General features: G+C 36.2%; 2 protein-coding genes across 2 annotated transcripts; one reads left to right on the forward strand and one right to left on the reverse strand.

The window, feature by feature from the left end:
* Nucleotides 1–485: 485 nt before the first annotated feature.
* On the reverse strand, nucleotides 486–8,210 carry mrpl46 (mitochondrial ribosomal protein L46). The gene is made up of 4 exons (XM_028441409.1): nucleotides 7,775–8,210; nucleotides 5,604–5,805; nucleotides 4,269–4,439; nucleotides 486–887 (listed from the first exon to the last, which is right to left on the reverse strand). Exons 1-4 carry the CDS (start codon nucleotides 8,024–8,026, stop codon nucleotides 640–642), a joined length of 873 nt encoding a protein of 290 aa, XP_028297210.1. The 5' UTR covers nucleotides 8,027–8,210; the 3' UTR covers nucleotides 486–639.
* Nucleotides 8,211–8,501: 291 nt separating this feature from the next.
* mrps11 (mitochondrial ribosomal protein S11) lies at nucleotides 8,502–13,614 on the forward strand. Its single transcript, XM_028442006.1, has 6 exons — nucleotides 8,502–8,681; nucleotides 8,782–8,877; nucleotides 10,594–10,692; nucleotides 10,879–11,008; nucleotides 12,866–12,931; nucleotides 13,441–13,614. Exons 1-6 carry the CDS (start codon nucleotides 8,593–8,595, stop codon nucleotides 13,546–13,548), a joined length of 588 nt encoding a protein of 195 aa, XP_028297807.1. The 5' UTR covers nucleotides 8,502–8,592; the 3' UTR covers nucleotides 13,549–13,614.
* Nucleotides 13,615–14,242: the final 628 nt, after the last annotated feature.

Genomic DNA, 14,242 nt, shown 5'->3' on the forward strand with positions numbered 1-14,242 from the left:
TGAAATACTTGCATGATATGATTTGCACTGTGTAATGGTATAAATCAAAACGAGTAAAAAAAACAAAAGATGTGTCTTGATATAGGCAATATTGTTATTTTTCACTCGATATATCGTGAATCATGACGTATTGTCCAGCCCTAGTAGAAGAAGAAGAAGAAAGCATTATTCAACACAAATATAGTGTCAATAGGAACAAGCAAATTTTTTGATGGCACAGACTGTGTTGCTGTGTTTGGAAGCTAAAGTAATGATTTTCAGTGGAGCTATAATAAATGTAACTCTTCTATTTACAATGCAGGTGTCACTGCAATAAATAGCCTTAAAAGAAAGATGTTGAGACTTTTTTTTATTGCCAGAAGTGAATGAAGCACTGATAAGTGATGGGCCGCGTCGTCTGTGGAGGTGCTGCTGGTTGATTTAGTGCTGGAGGCGGACCACTGTCACACACAGACACAACACACACTACATCATTTGAGATGGGGTCAGATCTGAGGCTTCTCTTCACAACACCAGTGGAAAAGCCATTTATTTATATTATGAAACACACTTAACGTATTGAAAGACAGGACAGTTTTTCAGCGGAGGATAACAGCGCTAACACACTCGGTCTTATAAATGTGCTGCTGTCACTCTGTGTCACAGGCTGAGGATAAAGCGGTTGACCTTCTGCAGATATTTGGGTTTCAGATACGACTCCAGCTCCGTCTTTTTTAGCCACACAAAAGAAGCAGTGTGGGTTTTTGGGGGCGCTGGGTCAGACAGGATGGCTTTGAAGAAGAACACCTTGACTCCCTCTGAGCTCTGCGTCCGCGCAGCTTTGGCCAGTTTGAACTTGTAGACGCCACAGGGGGCGTTCCCAAGAAACGTGGCCTTCAAATCAGTGGCTGTGGGTAAGGACGCAGACTGGGAATTAGAAACATTCACAGGCATCACCATCTAACTGCTTTAATTAAAGTAATCAACCATAAACTCAACACTTCTCATGTCATTTGATACATCTCAGCACGATTAGGCTTCTGGAGCGAGGCACTATTAACTTAGAATCAGTTTCCTTTTTCATATCCAAGTAAAAGCCAGGATAGAATAATTGAATAAAAAGATGATATAAGATTAATAAAGCCACAAATTACTGTAATATTTCAGTGAACAACATCCTTCTGATGAATGGTTAAACATGCACTTGGAACAACAAAGCTTACGATTAGCGTTTACCTTGGAATTCTACACCATGCTTAATCCTTGCACTTGTTAATACATTAGCCCAGGGGTGTCCAACTCATTTTAGGCAAACCGCAACTAGGCCCGGACCAGTAACATGTTATTCTCATGTAAAAAATGTGTTTAAATCACTTTCTAATGTTTGAAGCATTTAGGTTATGCTAAGATGGTCACCACAAGGTGGAAGACTCCTCACTCGCTGTCTCGCCAACAGTGGGTCATGACATTTATTGACAATGCTTACCTGGAACTCTCCACAGCACGGACACGTGGTGCTAAGGAGAGCACCACCAAAATGTGGAACAGTGCAATTAAAGAACTTAAGTAATCTTTTCTTGAAGTTAACTTTTTTGTTTGAGTGCAGATTGTGTTTCATCATGTGTGTTCTTGTTGCCCTGCCCTTCTGTGTGTTAGTGTGTTTTTTGTTGTTTGAAAATTAATAAACAACTGATAACAAAAAAAATCTTGTTAACACTTTACTTGAAGTTTTATACATAAGACTGACGTTACACTGTCATTATTATGACATGACACCTGCCATTAGCATGAATAGTGTGTCATAAAGACAGTCATTAAGTGTTGTTACCCTTATCCCACTAGATCCCTCCACCTAACCCAAAAAATGCCAACATAGCTCCAAAGGTGTCATAATTTAGCAAACAACACTTAAAGACAGCCTTCATGACACCTTATTCATGCTAATGACAGCGTCATCCTTGTCAGCCTTATGCATAAAACTTCAAGTAAAGTGCTACCAAAAATATTTTTATCTAAAGATGAATAGTTTTCCAATTAACTCTCTGATGACACAGGCCAAACTGGAAGCTCTAATGGGCTCTAGTGGATTTGGCTGAATGTCCTGTTTGACTTTCACTGAATGACTTCATAAACATAACACACGTTTATTTGGATGTTGAGAGTAAAGCAGGGTTGTTTTTGACAGCCATCTCTGTTTTAGTCTCATACTGCGTTCGATTACACTCGGAACCCAGATAAATCCGACAGAACGAATCAGAAAAGTCAATAAAATGTCCCTTGAGCTTGGGCCCTGACTCGGGAATTCAGGCAGGATCCAAGCAGCCTGAGTCGATCTGAACAACGTTTTAGCAAAACTCTCACCGTGAGATGTGAACGGTCACTTTCTCCTCAAGTTTTACGTATTGTCTAATTTGAATAAAAGCAATAATGGAATTATGAACATGACAACAAAAGAAAACTCCTGTCCAAAGTTCAAACAATTAGGCTTTAAACTGAATGAGAAATTGAGAGTTTAAAACACTGAATAAGCAGATGGTACACGTTTGGTACCCAAAGGTAATCGATTCATAGGTATCACGGTTCATATTGACACTCTGAAATTTAAATCGCAGCACTTTTTGTAAACACCAGAGTGTGCTATCTATTTATCCTTCTCGTTTGAACTACGTCACTTACACGTGACGCGAGCGTCGACGCCAAGCATGGCGTCTATACGCCTATAAGCGGCTGCTTAGGGCCCCCTGCAGGGTGTATTTCCAGTAATCTATCCAGCCATGCAATTGTTTGTAATTACAAACTGGTAACCTAGAGAGTGACGTTGGACCTGACCTTGCCATGATTGGTCAGCTCATTGTAAGCAAGTTGCGTGGAAGAAAATGCCTGATACAAACAACAGCACTCGACATGTCGAAGATAATTTATCCATCCAGAATCGTAGGCAGTGGGCGGAATCGCCTACTACTCTTAAACATGTTCATAAATGATTTCTTTCCCCTTTAGCACTGAAAGAATATCTGTAGTATTACGTGAATATCTGTATAAGTCAAATTTTTCTATTATCTCTGTCTGCTAGTATTTTCTAGTTTTTTTCCAAGAAAAATAAAGGAATATTTTTCATCGGAAGTTGAGTGAATCGTTACATCCCTATTAGTTACAGTGTACAGTTAATAGTGTTGGTCAAGTTACTCGGAAATAGTAATTAGTGAGCGATTACTCCTCCAAGGAAATAATCCTGTTACTTAACTGATTACTTATTTTCGAAATTACTTTAATTCCATAATTGAGTTACTTTTCAAAAATGTGATGCACAAAATATTAAACAGTAGACCTTTCAGCCTAATTCTATTATTTTGCCATGTTCCACATTAAAAACTGAATCAAATGAAACAGTCTCATTTTAAATCTGGTTTTATTCAATTTTTTAACACTATGCACATTGCATCAAACAAAAATTAAATTAAATGCAACAGTTTCTGAGAAGAAAATTGTTCAACATTTAAACTTATTTACTGCACATTCCACCAAATTTTAATAAAATAAAACAACTCTTGCTTCTATTAACTTACAGTATATTTTTGACTGTCTCTGTGGACTACCATTTTTAATACCATTTTTGACCGGTATTTTTTTCTACGATGCGTCAGAATGTTTGGGAGTCTACGATGGAAATTGGCAACACGTCCTCGACAATATAGTCAGCAATTAATTTTGATAGCTCAGCAGCACTAACTCCAGTTGCTCTTAAATCTATTTTCACCTGTTTAGCAGGAGATGGGCCTCAGAGTTTGGCGATGTGGATGATGATCTGGGGTTTTCTCATTGACTTTAACATTCCTGTGCCACCTTCCTAAGTGCTCAATCAGGTTTGAGCTGGAATTATTTGAAGTTTTCTTCCTTATGCAGAATGCACAGCGGACACTAATGTTCTTTTACGGAGTCAAACTTAAAGTAATGTCAGTGATTCCAAGCTGTTTGGACCTGCTCGCTCTTGCGCTCCATTTTCATGTGCGTTGTTTACCAATGACGTTGTGCTGCTTACGCCATTGGCTTAGAGAGTCTGGTGACCGACTGGGTTATATTGCGCTATAAAAAGTGAGACGCCCATCAAACAGTAGCGAGACAGTTTCATTTAGTAATGCAGCCTGCTTGCGGGAAAATTACAGTAATATAATTATTGTTTCTTCAATTATAATCCCTTTCTTTTCTCATTAATTTGGAAAAGTAATCAGAAGCTGCTTCTTGCTCATATTTGCCTTGAGAATGTGGCGCTCTCTCAGCTCTGGGGTTACCTGGTAGAGAGGCGAGCGCTCTCTCCGCCGTCTGTCGCAGAGTTTCTCCTTCCTTCCACTGAGTCTGAGGCAGCAGCCACAGCTTTTCACCTCCCACCTGTTGCTCAGCCAAAAGAATCAGTTTGTCCTGGAGGCAGCGCTCTGCTGAGGTCACGTCCTTATCTATGTCGTCTAAATAGCAGGAGACAAGGAGCGAAGGCGCTTAGCTACAAGCTCTTGAAACTGTGCAAAAATAACTTTTGAAATGTCACAGGGAGAAAGACACAATTACAGCAAAATGATTTTCTGAATGTCAAGAAATACATTAAAGCCTCTGGGTCTCTTGAAAACACAATACGTATCTGGGGTCATTTCGTGTAATTTCATCACAATTTCAGGACATCCCATGCTTTTTGGTCTAAAAAAATTCAGATTTTTTTACCAATTGTTCCGTGATTATTCAAAAGACAAACTGTACATTTGTAGTTTGATCAGATGAATACTTTTCCAGCCAATTTAGTGAGGGGATATATGTCGATTTTTGTGCGTCCTTATTTATCTTCCATTTTCAGTTTCCAATATCTCTGGACCTGCAGTATGTAGGGAACTGAAATTTGGTATAGTAATACAGCTCCACAACATACAAAAATATCTGCTATACATCCTATCTGGTGGACATGATAGCTCCTCAAAATTAGAAAAAAGTTTGTCTGGGGCTGGAACATGTTTGGGCCTTCAGTAAACAACTTAGCATATGTCTCAGCTCCTGTAATTTGTTCAGCTTTGAGCTCTGTACATAGACTGTTCACATCACTAATGATTGGTCACATATGCATTGGTTCTTAGGTCACACGCTCTTGAATTCCCAAAAAATACTGATGTCTGTTGTAATTTATAGTATAAACATTACTCTTTTAGGATATAAATTATTTTTTTCTTTATACAACTTTGGGTTATTTCACCACTGGCAAATATTACAAATCTTTTACATGAGGTCATTGTAGCTTGTCATTTTCCAAATTTGAGGGGCAATCATGTCCACCAGATAGGATGTATAGCAGATATTTTTGTATATTAAGATATTATATGTGGAGCTGTGTTACTATACCAAATTTCAGTTTCCTATGTTGTGTAGTTCCTGAGATATTGGAACCTGAAAATGGAAGAAAAATAAGAACAAGCGAAAATCATCACATACCCCCCCTCTTCACTAAATGGGCCATAAGTGCGTGGGCCATTTGTAGAAATGACATGAAATGATATCTTTTTAATCTTTTTGCTTAGTTAAAAACACAATAACTGATGTTGTACAAGCACAGATTCTCTGTCCAGCACATTTTGGAGAACTTAACTGACCTCGAACTCTTGGTTCTGGCTGGAATTCCTTGAGCTTCTGGTCCCAGACGTCCTCCAAATCCTGAGTCATTATGATCTCCTGCCCCCCTCGTCCTTCCTCTTCGTCTGAATCGTAGTCGTTGGCCTGCTTGCGTCTCATCCTCTCTGCGTCTTCCAGCAGCCGCAGCTCATGGTCTGCCAGCACGCTTTTCTCCAACTCAATCTGTGAAGCATTCACAACCATCACAGCTGAGTTTGGTTGGAATATAATAGTTACAGTTTAAAATGAGTAAAACTGATGCTCAGCTTTGATTTAATCAACCAAGCAGTTTTCATCCTGAAGAGTAAACTCAGCCTCATGTTAAACACACCACACATACTTTTATTTTTTACTTTGACAGATTATTTAAAAGCAAGATAAGATCAGGGTTTTTTTTTTCTGCCAGTCAATGAGCCCGTGTCAGAGCCTTGGAGAAAACTCACCAGATACACCACCAACTCTTATACAGTACCTTCAAAGATAAGGATCTGTTTAGATATAATGTAGCAAGAATTTCACAGAACGCCACAGGCATGAATGATTTCCTGTGGATCCTACAATGTGATTTTATGGATTTTTTTTCTCATTTTGTCTCATTGTTGAGGTATACCTATGATGAAAATTACAGGCCTCTCATCTTTTTAAGTGGGAGTACTTGCACAATTGGTGGCTGACTAAATACTTTTTTGCCCCACTATACTTTTAATGTTTATTTTTTTATCTGTCATTTTTCTTGAGCGGCTGTAACGCAAGTAATTTCCCCCTGGGATAATTAAAGGACTTCTGATTCTGATCCAAACTGTTCACCCTAGGAATCAGATACTGTACAAAATGATGATGTGTCTGAGTTACTGCAGAGGTGAATGTTAAACATTGTGTCCTACATTAATTTATTCCATTGATTCGATAGCAAATCCCATGATAGGATAACACATTTAACTCTAAACTCACACAAGTCGCTGATGATAAATAGATTTCAACAGAAGCAGTTCTCATCCACAGGAGCCATGCACTTAGATGTCTCTGTCTTGGTAAAGAACACGTAGGCACATGGACACAGTCTCAGCCTGGGTTTGAAGTTTGAACCACTAACTATCTAAAGACAACACTCTGAGCTATGCCTGGGCAATATATCAAGATTCCAGAAATATCAAGTTTTCTAGTTTAGTCATACAGAAAATTACAATATTGATATATATTTATTTTATGGTTTATTGTGTATTAGAATACTCATTTTAGGAGTCACTGCTGTTGCTAGCACAGGTAGATGGATTGCTGAGTGCATCCTAACCCAGACCTTCCCCTAAACAAGCCACACTACATAACTCACTTATAGGGAAAAAAGTGGCACATTTTATGCAACTGTTTGTTAATAAATGTGCCTGTGTCAACAAATTTAACCCAGAATTGTCATTGTGGTCAGACTTCATTTCAATTTGAATTATCGTGATTTATATCGTATATATCGCCATTTTGAGAAGAAATATCGAGATATGAGTTTTGGTCCATATTACCCAGCCCTAGTAATTATATCAACTCTCATCTGGTATAACCAAGCACAGCGTTCATATTATTAAGTATATTTACCAACGTATAATATCCTAGTTATGACTTTTTGTTAATAGCTAAATTGCATTTTGTTATGTTATATGAATGGGTACTTGAACACCTCTCAGGAGGTACACAGAAACATTTGTCAGGTAATTTGATAACTTTTTTTTTTTTTTTTTTTACATGCACACAGACCTTTTTCCTCATTCATCAATCATAATTTGTGGCACAATTCTTTAAAATACACCAAAAGGTGAAGTTGAAATTCTTAAATGAGCAAAACATCCGAAATAAATGAATAAAAAAGGCCTAAATTAAAGGTTAATGTTGGACGAAACACTTTAGAAGAGCCTGCAGACACAAATAAATAATGTATAACATGAGCTAAGGGGTACTTGCCATAAAAAATAAAGGCTAAGGGGTACATGTAACACTGTGTTATACTATACATGCAATGGCAATAAAGGTAAATCTAAGCTAATAAAAAAAAAAAAAAAAATACACTTCCTGCTGTTTTGAAAGATACCAAAAATAAATATAAAATAAAAATATGTACTGTAGCAATATCAAAGGTATTTAATGAACATACACAGACACTAACCTGCTGTAGTAAGTGTTTGAACTGCTGCTCTATGGGACTAGGCTCTGCTGAAATGACCGGAAGCCTCTGCAGACAAACAGCCGCCATCAAAGTCCACGGAGAACCCTGCACCTCACCTTTTAAAGAGTTTATCCGACTAACAGGACTCATGGACAGATATCGACACCCGACTTTACTTATCCCACTCCGTCTGTAAGCAGACAGAACCTGGAAGACACAGCGGCTCAACATCCTCCCGCAGGGAGCCGCCATCTTTCTCTGTTGCGTTCACTGTCCGTTTGAACCATAAAAATATCCCTTTAACACTGACTGAGGATGTAAAAAACTAACTTTCTTTGCTAAAATAAAACATAATGTATAAGAATTCCATGTGATTTTTAGAAATATAGTGATTTTTGATCTAAAAATTAGGGACTAATATACCTACAATCAGTGCATAAATTGCGCAAAAATATTTCCGAGGCTTTTGAAAGCCACTTTTACCTCAGTCTACCCATAATTCCAAGTGAAACAGCAGGCGAAACTATTCTACAATTTTGAGGGGGAGAGCAGTTTGAGTTGACCTTAAAATACGAATTTGTGAAGTTCATACACTAAACAGTATTCAAATTTCTGTACAAATATTAAAGATTAATTATTAAATCAAGTTTTGTTAGTAATATATTGTGTATTTAATGGTATTTATTTAATTGTATTGCTAGCGCTACCCCTCATTACTGCGCAGACAGGGCCTGTCCACACGGTCCTCAATGTCACGTTTGTTATATGTAGCGTATGATCACATTATTAGTTATTAACGCATTTTAACTGGATTAAACATGTTGAAATTAGGATGTGTATTAGTGAGTTCAGCTAACAGTGCATGTCGGCAGATTACTGCCTCTCTGGGCGCTAAAGGACTTCCTATGTAAGTGTTACGGTCTTATTAGCATTATTGTTAGCTAATGTGTACCTGGATGTAGTTGATTTATTTGGTGTTATAAATGGATTTAATGTTGTTTTATCAGGTGTGGAGGCAGTGTTCTACAGCGAACACTGTGTAGCAGTGCTGTCACATCACAAGAGAGCTCAGCATCCAGTAATGAGTCCAAGAACGAGTTCAGGTCAGACCGAGAGCTGCACAATTAATACAATTTTATTCGTGATCACGATTTGTGTTGTCACGATTGCTTTTAACCTTTTCATCGGCCACATTCACATTTATTATATGGGCTCTGCACTCTTTAGTGTATTTATTTAGTTAGCCTTTGGTACATTTTAAATTGGCCGTGGCTATTCATACGGAATCGTATAAGCGCCCCTCATTGGCCAGTTTAGGTCACTTGACGTAATGCTCCGTCAGTTTTATTTTAGCTCCTTTATTTTTAGCTACTTCGCTAACCCTTTTATATACGTTTCCGTATCAATAGACACTTTGTTTTAAATTCTTGCAAATGTTTTAATTATGTTTTTACTATGATTGTTGAAGTTTAATATTTGCACTGTAAACTGTACACATAATGTTTGTTTGTAAGTAGTGTAATATAAACAGATATTTATTTTTTTTTCCTATCATGATAAATAATGGTGATTACAATCGGGATAACAATATTGATCAAAATAATGGTGATTATCATTTTGGCCATATTTGTGCAGCTCTACTTTACACCAGTGTTTTTCAACCTTTTTTGAGCCAAGGTTTATTTGAAAAGAAATCCCATGGCACACCACCAACCAAAAATGTAAAAAATAAATAAATAGAAAATTAACCTTTTAGTCTATATTAACATTATGCAGTCATTCATACAAAAGCGTTTTTTAAGAGGAATCAAACAAACAACAACAACAAAATGTCTATTATTTGAATTTTATTTCAGCAGTCTTCACAAACAAACAAAAAAAGTACAGAATAAACATTCAATTGTCCAATTCTTTAGCCAAAAGGATGTAGGTTGAAGCAAAGCGTGTATATATATATATATATATATATATATATATATACTGTACCTACCCCATCACAACAAAACAAGGTTCTCTACATAATATCACACACAAATTAAAACATATGTTAAATATAACCCCAGTTCTATTACTATTTTCACAATATACATTCAATATATATTCTGCACAAGTTTCATATATACAGTTTATACATTCACATCAAACATATATACATATGTACACACATATGAATGTATATGACCTGTACATAATATTAATATTATACTATTTCATATTTATGACACAAAGAGTGGCAGTATGTAAATGACTAAAAACCTTTTATAATGTTTATTAAGTATTAATATATTTTATACGATTATATGCATGTAACTATGATTTAAAAAAAAAAAAGAAAATCAAATAAAAAATATGCGGTCATTCTTTTCAAAGTGTCTTGAATTCACTACACTCAAACAAAACATATTTTATCATCTTTCATATTTTGCATACTTGATACTCGTTGAGGGAGGGATAAAAATATGTTTAAAAAAACATTAAATATGATTAAAACTACAATTTAACTGTATTCTGTTAAATATTGTTTTGTTATATGTAATGTATTTATATATATATATATACACACATGTATTATTGTTATTATTAAATTGACACATCTTTATGAAAATGGACTCAGTTATGTCGTGTTGGTTCTGCTTCTCCTCAACAGAGTTCAATTCAGATTGGATCTGGTTTGCGCAGCATTTCATTGTGATTAAAAATAAATAAATATAAAAAATGGGGGTGTCCCAAACACATGAACTGTTATTAACATTATTAATTAGATAGAAATGTCTTCCAAGCCTTTAACTTGTAAATAAAGCTGATTTTTGATCCTGCAGTCATCTTCCACCGCTGCCGGGTAAGGACAGCTCGCTGAGATGGGGAGGGAAGAAGTTTGAAGAGTTACCAATCGTTCACATTAAAGCCACTTACAACAAGTAAGTTCGTCATTAATTCCTCATTTTGTTCTTTTTTCTCTTCTTTTCGTTGTTAGGTTTCTAGTATTTGCTCCCCCTGTAATCCCTATTATTATTGTCTGATCTGGTCATTTCATACAAGCTGTTCCCACATGGTGGCACTGTGTGTCCTACTACTGGTGTCTAATGTGCTGTGTCATGTTCCAGCACACACATCCAGCTGACTGACTGCCTAGGACAGAGTCTGGTGAGGACGTCCTGTGGCACCGAAGGCTTCAAGAACATCAAGAAGTCGACGCCCATCGCTGCTCAGACCACAGGCCTCGCTGCTGCTGCTGTGAGTTCCACCAACCAGGGTTTGCCAACCAGTTAGGAGCCAAAGTTCATCTTTTCATTGGAAAAAAAATCCTAAGGCACACCAAGAAACGAAAAACCTATATAAACCAGGGGTTCTCAATTAGTCTCACATATTAACATGCTACACTTTATTTTAGAATTCAACGAACCAAATTAAGTTTTGAAAACACATATGTAATCTTTTTTAAAACATGAATTTACATATTTTCCTGTGTAACATGCAATTCACAGCATGCCTGTCAAAAGATACGTTTATTTCAAAATAAAAGACAAGTCCAACATGAGAGACATTAAGTATTTATGTATTTTTGACCAGCTGTCCACGACCCACCAGTTGAGAATCATTGATATAAACAGTATACGGTCATTTTTATCAAAGTGACTTAGAATTCATTTTTTTTAATCAAATAAACACAACATAAGTGTTTTTATAGGAATCAAATGAACAACAACAAAATCTATTATGATTTTTCACATTTAGTTTTTTAAATAAAAAGTGCAACAATATGCAGTCGTTTTTATCAAAGTATAATGAATACAAATCAAACAAAAAACCAAAAGAAATTACTTTGGATAAAAGTAAGTTTAAAAAGAAACATTAAATATGATTAGAACTACAATTGTTTTATATTATATTTATATAATATAGAAGTATATTATTATTCGGAATAATAATACATAAATATATAATACATTTTGTGTGTGTCTGTGTGCTGTGCAGTTAGCTCATGGCAGCACAATGGCATATTTGCAGACAAACAGTTTTTTTAGGCCAAGTAGGTGAAGGTTAAACTAAATATTTTCCTGTTTTTCCCATTTTTTTATTTTTCTGTTCATGAGCTCTTATCAAAGTTATGGATACATGTTTATTGTATATTGTATTAAAATTGAGTATATATATATATTTTTTTTTAAAGAATAAGAAGTATTAATAGAATAAGAAGAATAATTTCAACACAACCGTAATGAGTCGCTTCAATGAATGCTGTTCTCATCATAACCAGACTTAAAGGTGCAGCCCGCTACCCTCAGATCCCTCTCTCCCCCTCCCTCCCTCACAGGCGCTAACAAGCTAACGTTAGCCCAACAGCAACATCACAGTAATATAACATACTCTGTTAAAAGCATTTTACTGCAGCGCTTCTCTCTCTCTCTATGTGCACACACCTCAGCAACAGCAGCAGCAACAACACAGTGTCACTTACAGCCGCCCAAACGGAGGCTGCTGCGCGCACATGAACAACACATGCACCACAGAGTTCTAGTGTAACAATTGCAAATCAAACATAATGTAATTAAAGCAGCAGTAATTACATTTCAAGCAGAAACGTCACTAATTCCATCTTCTACTCCTCCAGACCATACACTGTAAAAAAGAGGGAAAGGGGCGGAGCCTGTGAGCAACAGCTGTCAGACAGCCCATCAAACACAATCCTGGCTCTGATTGGTTCTTTTTGCTCTGTCGTGGTGCATTCTGGCAATCTGCCAAAGGCTGCAGGAGCAGCTGTGGGCGTGGCTCAATGAGCCTGTTTTTTTCACACACACTAATAGTTTGATGTAAAGCTGTCCTTACATAGTGACCGCTTTAGCAAATATGACAAAAAGTCCCTTTTATAAGAGTTGCAGACTGCACCTTTAACACTTGCATTTAATGCACATTTTTAGTATAAGACATGGAAGCACTTGAGACAAAGTGTATAAAGTGAGACTTGTTTAGGCCTCTCTGTGGTTCAACTGGTGGTGGTTACATATTATATTTTAGTATAAACCATAACCAACGTGATTCTCACTTTAAAGCAGCAGATGGAACGTTTTAACTGTTTTTTCCTCCTCACAGAAATCCACGGTGAAGGGAGTCACATATGTGCGCGTCGTGGTCAAAGGTTTGGGCCCTGGACGTCAAGTGAGTATTAGATTTAATTTATGTTATTGGTTTCTTACAATAACTGCTGTTTACACGCAGAACAATTCAGGAAATCCTCGTAGTCAATAATAGATAAATCTCCAACTTTTGATGCAAGTTTCACCAATTAAATTTGTATTATTTAAAATTAAATTGTTGAAATTTGTATAGTAGTGTATATCAAATAGCAATATTATGAATATACTGTAATGTACGTGTGTGTATATACTGTATAAGTGTGTGTGTTTTATGTGTATATATACAATGTATGTATTTATTTTTTTGTGATATTGTAGAGAGCCTTGTTTTGTTTTTGTGAGTAGGTGGGTTTTTTCTCTGAAAACTGCCGAAACAATGAATGTATTAATTCATGTTGATGCAGCTTATATATATTATATATTTTATCATCTACTACTGAGCCTGTGTGTAGCATGCTTTAAATAAAAACTCCTTAGGTGTTGTAAAGTTTGTTGTAATGAGGATCTAAAGAGTTTTTCTCTGCTGCACAGCCTGCAATCAAAGGGCTGACGATGGGGGGGCTGGAGGTGGTATCGATCACTGACAACACCCCCGTCCCACACAACGGCTGCAGACCACGCAAAGCCAGAAGGATCTGATCTGATCTGTACAGACCAGGCTGCTGTTGTCCAATAATGTGCTAATAAAGACTTTAGTTATGTAAATGTTCTGGCTCTGTGCTGTGCTAACCTATATAACCTGTGAGTACGTCTGGGATGATGAGGTGATATTTACACACAGAGTAGGAACAACTGTGTGTGTGTACGGATACTGTATATCCTACTCAAGTAAAATGTACTAATTACTTTCACCCACTACATTTATTTTTGGTAATAAATATATATATTATATATATATATATATATATATATATATATATATATATATATATATATATATATATATATATATATATTGCCACGGTTCCCTTGCGTACAGTAAACATCTCATGTAGAAACTTAAAATGGAAGAGACCAAATCTTGTGCAGTTGGAACTTCATTTATTTTCCACAAAAGCATCTGTTTAAAATAAAAGATTTTTAAAAAATGTACAATTCTTTTTTTAAATAAAATACTCCAATGAATTCTATATTTTAAAAAAAATATCACGCTCTAAGTATAGCTACATTTATGAACTCTAAAACTGAGAAAATAACCTTCATCCAATGCTGTTTTGGTGCCATGCATTACGTTTAATCTGATTGGTTGGTTATGATGTGATGCATTTGATTCTTGTCTGGTTATTTAATTTTTTGTAATTGCACAATGTCTGCTGATCGTTTTAAAACAAAA

This window comes from Gouania willdenowi, chromosome 3 (assembly GCF_900634775.1).
Source record: "Gouania willdenowi chromosome 3, fGouWil2.1, whole genome shotgun sequence".
In the NCBI taxonomy this organism is placed as follows: Eukaryota; Metazoa; Chordata; class Actinopteri; order Blenniiformes; family Gobiesocidae; genus Gouania; species Gouania willdenowi.

Excerpts from the sequence above, each read along its gene's own strand:
- mrpl46 (XM_028441409.1), bottom strand. The coding sequence starts at position 8,026 with ATGGCGGCTCCCTGCGGGAGGATGTTGAGCCGCTGTGTCTTCCAGGTT. Across the intron at positions 5,806-7,774 it reads TCAAACACTTACTACAGCAG|ATTGAGTTGGAGAAAAGCGT; the intron begins GTTAGTGTCTGT and ends AATGCTTCACAG. Across the intron at positions 4,440-5,603 it reads GCCAGAACCAAGAGTTCGAG|ACGACATAGATAAGGACGTG; the intron begins GTCAGTTAAGTT and ends CCTGCTATTTAG.
- mrps11 (XM_028442006.1), top strand. The coding sequence starts at position 8,593 with ATGTTGAAATTAGGATGTGTATTAGTGAGTTCAGCTAACAGTGCATGT. Across the intron at positions 8,682-8,781 it reads GGCGCTAAAGGACTTCCTAT|GTGTGGAGGCAGTGTTCTAC; the intron begins GTAAGTGTTACG and ends TTGTTTTATCAG. Across the intron at positions 8,878-10,593 it reads GAGTCCAAGAACGAGTTCAG|TCATCTTCCACCGCTGCCGG; the intron begins GTCAGACCGAGA and ends TTGATCCTGCAG.